Source organism: Camellia sinensis, chromosome 10 (assembly GCF_055761805.1).
Source record: "Camellia sinensis isolate YWXY chromosome 10, ASM5576180v1, whole genome shotgun sequence".
NCBI lineage: Eukaryota > Viridiplantae > Streptophyta > Magnoliopsida > Ericales > Theaceae > Camellia > Camellia sinensis.
In genome coordinates, this window is record NC_138970.1 from 46,010,872 (window position 1) to 46,015,736 (window position 4,865).

Below are 4,865 nucleotides of genomic sequence, written 5' to 3' on the forward strand. Positions count from 1 at the left end.
TGGTTGGACCCATTAGATTCCTGCTCACTATCATTAGAACTAGTTGAATTCTCAAAATCTTCACCACAAAAGGCTTTCCGCATTTTTTTTAGCTCTAACTTGACCTTCCTCATGTCTTTCTTGTGCTGCAACTCCATCCAGTTCAATATGGACACAGCCTCGTACAAACGAGTTGATATGCTCTCCAATGATGTAGGATCTTGTCTTTCACGGTGCTTTCGACTTTGCCCTTGTGTTTTCCCATACGTTCCACGACCTATGTGGCTCATCTTCCCCTTCCATTCATCATCTGGTCGAGTTGGTACACAAAGCTCAAGTAGCATATCAGTCACGAGGAGGCCGAATGGTAATGCTGCATGTGGATTGTTTGCTTTTGCGACAGAATCCACAACTTGCCAAATTATCTTCGGAACATCTAGAGGGCTGAAATTATGGACAGCATACAACATGAGTGCTCGTTCATGGTCAAAAGTAGATTTCACCCCCCTTGGGTCAAGATTGTACCACAAGATAAGATGAAGAACGGCACGGTCAGGCTTAAGGAACTTTACATGATACTTGTCTTCTGGTATGACTCCTTCGATGTACAAATCATCAACAATTTGGGCTTCATTAGGAAGGTCAACACCAGGAAGGTATGGATATTGTGTTTTGTCATCATGTGTTGGTCGTTGAATGTCTAAGAATTTTGATATGCAATCCGCGGAAAACACCACATCTTTCCCCCTCAGTTTTGTTTTCAAAATCAAGTTGTCTGTATCAGTTGGCTTTTGTATGCTGCCAAAGAATTCCCGTACCAGGTTGACATTAGCCTTCCCTTCCCGTTCGATTAGGTTTTGGATATGCAGGTGGCCCACAATTGCTGGAATATCAGTATGAGTTAACTCCTTCAACTTCATAGCCCGCTCTACCGTAATAGCCCGTTTAGCAAAAATACCAAGGTCAACGTGAGGAGCTTCCGCTTTTCCTTTACTCGGTTTTTTTGTTGTCTTTTTCCGTGGCATCTTCAATTACCTACGTAATATCCAAACATATTAAAACATATGTACGTCATTGGAGAGATTCAAATTTTAATCATACAATGACAAATGCAAATATACTAAAACCTTATTGATTTCAGTCATCAATGTCCACCATTTCTTACCAAGCAAACAGACAATTAAAAAATCTACAAAAGAAAAATAGAGACAGTTCGGTATTATTAACAGTGATTGTTTGTAAAGTAATGGCATGAGCAAGTCTTTATTTTATCAGCAATCAAACAAATTTAGAGTTTATTCACCTTTATTTTTCAAATTAATCTCCAAACTACGAAATTTATTAAGTAAAAAATATTGAAAAATATTAAGTCAAATATTTCAATGGAAGAAACACTCAAGTCAAAATATTAAAACATAGGCAATTTTTGAATTTATAATTAAATTCGAAAAATGTTTTAGGAAAATTCTTCCAAACACAATTCACTTTTTAAGAAACACCTAAAAGTTAATTGTGTTAGTTTCAAATGTGTCTAACACATGTGTAGACATGAGAATATCCAACATTTGTCATGATTCATTAGTCTGCTCAACACCTTTGATTTTTACCCATAATGAGGATTCTGCATCTTCTATGACCTGGGTGAAGGAAAGTAGCCTTGCATATGGATTTGGATCATTACAGTCAAGTTACTGTACTCTCACTTGTTATAAGCAGTTGTAATTTTTACTCTCGACTGCTTCAAAATGAAGATTATTCCATGATTCGGATCTCTTGTGTGAGCAAATAGCCAAATAGGCTCAAGTCCTAATTTGACTGCGTCAACAGGCTCAAGTCCAAAATTTTCTTAGATGCTTTTAGTTTTAAGGAAGTACATTTGCAAAGTTGGTTTAATGCTACACTATTGTTTGAATGACAACTTGGGTTCATGTTACTAATTTTTTTGTTGGGTTATGAAGTTGTTTATATTTTGGCAATGCACATCTCCATCATCTCTTATTATACCTATACATCGATACCATACCATTCCACTATAAGCATAGTTATGTGTCACCTAACAGCAATGTCCACCATTTCTTACCAAGCAAACAGACAATTAAAAAAATCTACAAAAGAAAAATAGAGACAGTTCGGTATTATTAACAGTGATTGTTTGTAAAGTAATGGCATGAGCAAGTCCCTATTTTATCAGCAATCAAACAAATTTGGAATTTTTTCACCTTTATTTTTAAAATTATTCTCCAAACTACGAAATTTATTAAGAATGCCTAAGATTAAAACAACTAAGACATTAACAAAACATAACTACTAGCCACTAATGTCTCCTTGTAAAAACAATGTTTCGATCACTGTAAGCCTCATCATGAAAGTCAACTACACTGGATCATTTGGATAAATTGGCAATTCATCGATATCATCCGTGTGGGGATCCAACTCTGTGTTCATGAATGGTTCACTGTCTGAGTTGCTACCCTCTCTCTGGCTACTTGAAGCCAATTTTTTACACATCCGCTTCGTGTGTCCGATGCTCCTACAGTAGCAAATAATGCATAAACGATTTTAATAATCATATGCATGTAACATGATATAAAAGGTCATACAATGAAAGTACCATACCTACAATACCCACACCGCCTTGGTTTTGGAGGTTTACCCATAGAAGATGTCCCTCCGGGGTTCCCTTTGGTCTTCACTACATTCGGATCACCAACGCCATATAGTTTGGGTGCAACATTTTTGTCCCCAGCCTCGGCGTTACCTTCTTTTCTCATTGCCCAACGTTTTTTCATCTACGATATCAGCTGGAAAGCTATTTCCCTTGCCTTTTCAAAATCTTTGTCCGCGTGTGAGGCATAATATGACATTTCACTAAAACAGGAGCTGAGTATACCAAACCGAGCTGTCTGTGTTAGGGTGCTACAAATTTGGGTAAGACTTGGTTGTTGACACTTTGACCTACCACGTCTTGTCCATCTCTGCAAGACACAACTCGGTGGAATACACATTAATTGCTCAGATTTCATAACAGCAATCATGTGGCAGCAAGGGATGCCAAACGACTCAAACTTCAAGCAACAACATTTCATTGTGATATTAGCTGGAAAATACTCAACCGTCCACGTGCATGTTGGTGCCTTGTACTCACCAAAACGGTAGGTGCGATGATCCTCAAGCTGAACTCTTTCCATCACAAACAATTTACCCTCTTTCCTGATTTCATGTTGAAACAATGAGAAAATCTTCCGAGTAAAGAGTTCAGTTGCATGTTTCTCCAAACTCCTCAATGGCGTAGTCAAAACCGGGAAACTATTGTCTGTTTTAGATTCTGTTTCTGCCTCATTAACACGCATTCTAGCAAGAGCCCTATCATACTGCGCTACAAATTCATACAACCTAACCTTTTGGTTTAGGAATATATTGAAATATGCATTCATACCCTCTACACGTTGAGTGCTTCTCATTCCAGCAAACATGTGACCATAGAGATATGCCTCAGCCCAATTATCACGCTTCAGATGAATATCCAACACCCAGTTATTGTTCTCCAACTTGTACTGTTTCACCATAGCAGCCCAGGCATTGTCAAACTCATCAATTTTACATTTCTTTAACATCAACTGTGCAAAATCAGCTGTAAATTCTGGAATGTGGACATTTGTTGAGGCATTTTTCTCTAGATGCCAAGAACATAAACGATGTCTGCAGTTTGGAATAACTCTTTTGATTGCCTGACGCATTGCCCTATCACCATCTGTTACAACGGAGATGGGTCTTTTACCATCCATGGCCTCCATTAACATTTCCAGCACCCACGTGTATGTCTCCATTGTCTCATCTGGCAACAAAGCACATCCGAATATAGTTGTCATGAAATGGTTACTCACGCCAGCTAGAATTACAAATGGCTTCTTATATGCATTTGTACGATAAGTTGTATCAAATACCAATACATCACTAAATGCAGCATAATCCATTCAGCATCATCCTCTGAATTGAATTTCATTTGCAACACATCTTCCTTAGTAAGCATTCGTAAACTATCATAGGTTTGGGAAGCTAACCCTTCTTTCACATCAACAACATTATCCTTGCCATCTGGAGCAAATTGATCATCAATTTCAGTATTGACCTCTTCAGGCCTACTACTTTCAGGTTCATCCATCATGTATACACTTGTAAGTACTCTATTAGCAATTAAAACGAAACAAATCAACTAGAAAACACACATGCCATTGCGCTGCTATAATTTACATCTTCAGAACAAATAAATTAGCACACCTGCCAGTGCCTTGCAATCAATTAAAAAAAAAAATTCGAACATGTCTGCAAGCACCCTACTATCAACTAAAACCAAACAAAAAACCAAAAAAAGCACACCCGCCAATATTGTGCTATCAATTATTACTTCTTTATAGAAAATGAACAAACAAGCACACCAGCCCGTGCTATGCTATCAATTATATGCCAATAATAAAAAAGCACCTGTAAGTACCCTACTATTAATTAAAATAAAATAAATTAATTAAAAACACACCTGCCAGTGTTCTGTTATAACTTAAAATCAAACAAATAAATAAAGTAGCACACCCGCCAGTGCCCTGCTATTCGTTAAAATCAAATAAATAAATAAGCACACCAGCCAGTGCCCTCCTATCAATTCAAAACAAATAAATTAAAAAACACAAAAGCAATTACCCTACTATTAATTAAAATGAAACAAATAAATAAAATAGCACACCCGCCAGTGCCCTGCTATTCATTAAAATCAAAGAAGTAAATAAGCACACCAGCCAGTGCCCTGCTATAAATTCAAAAGCACAGAAGCAAGTACCCTACTATCAATTAAAATGAAACAAATAAATAAAATAGCACACTTGCCAGTGCCC

General features: G+C 37.2%; 1 protein-coding gene across 1 annotated transcript; it reads right to left on the bottom strand.

The window, feature by feature from the left end:
- Window positions 1–2,768: 2,768 nt before the first annotated feature.
- Window positions 2,769–4,141, bottom strand: LOC145800351 (protein FAR1-RELATED SEQUENCE 5-like). Its single transcript, XM_082890008.1, has 2 exons — window positions 4,041–4,141; window positions 2,769–3,933 (listed from the first exon to the last, which is right to left on the bottom strand). Exons 1-2 carry the CDS (start codon window positions 4,139–4,141, stop codon window positions 2,769–2,771), a joined length of 1,266 nt encoding a protein of 421 aa, XP_082746134.1.
- Window positions 4,142–4,865: the final 724 nt, after the last annotated feature.

What these genes read in the sequence shown, in the direction of transcription:
- LOC145800351 (XM_082890008.1), bottom strand. Translation starts at nt 4,141, where the DNA reads ATGGATGAACCTGAAAGTAGTAGGCCTGAAGAGGTCAATACTGAAATT. An exon ending in GTTGTTGATGTGAAAGAAGG is followed by an intron (nt 3,934 to 4,040) that starts GTTAGCTTCCCA and finishes TGCTGCATTTAG; the next exon opens with TGATGTATTGGTATTTGATA.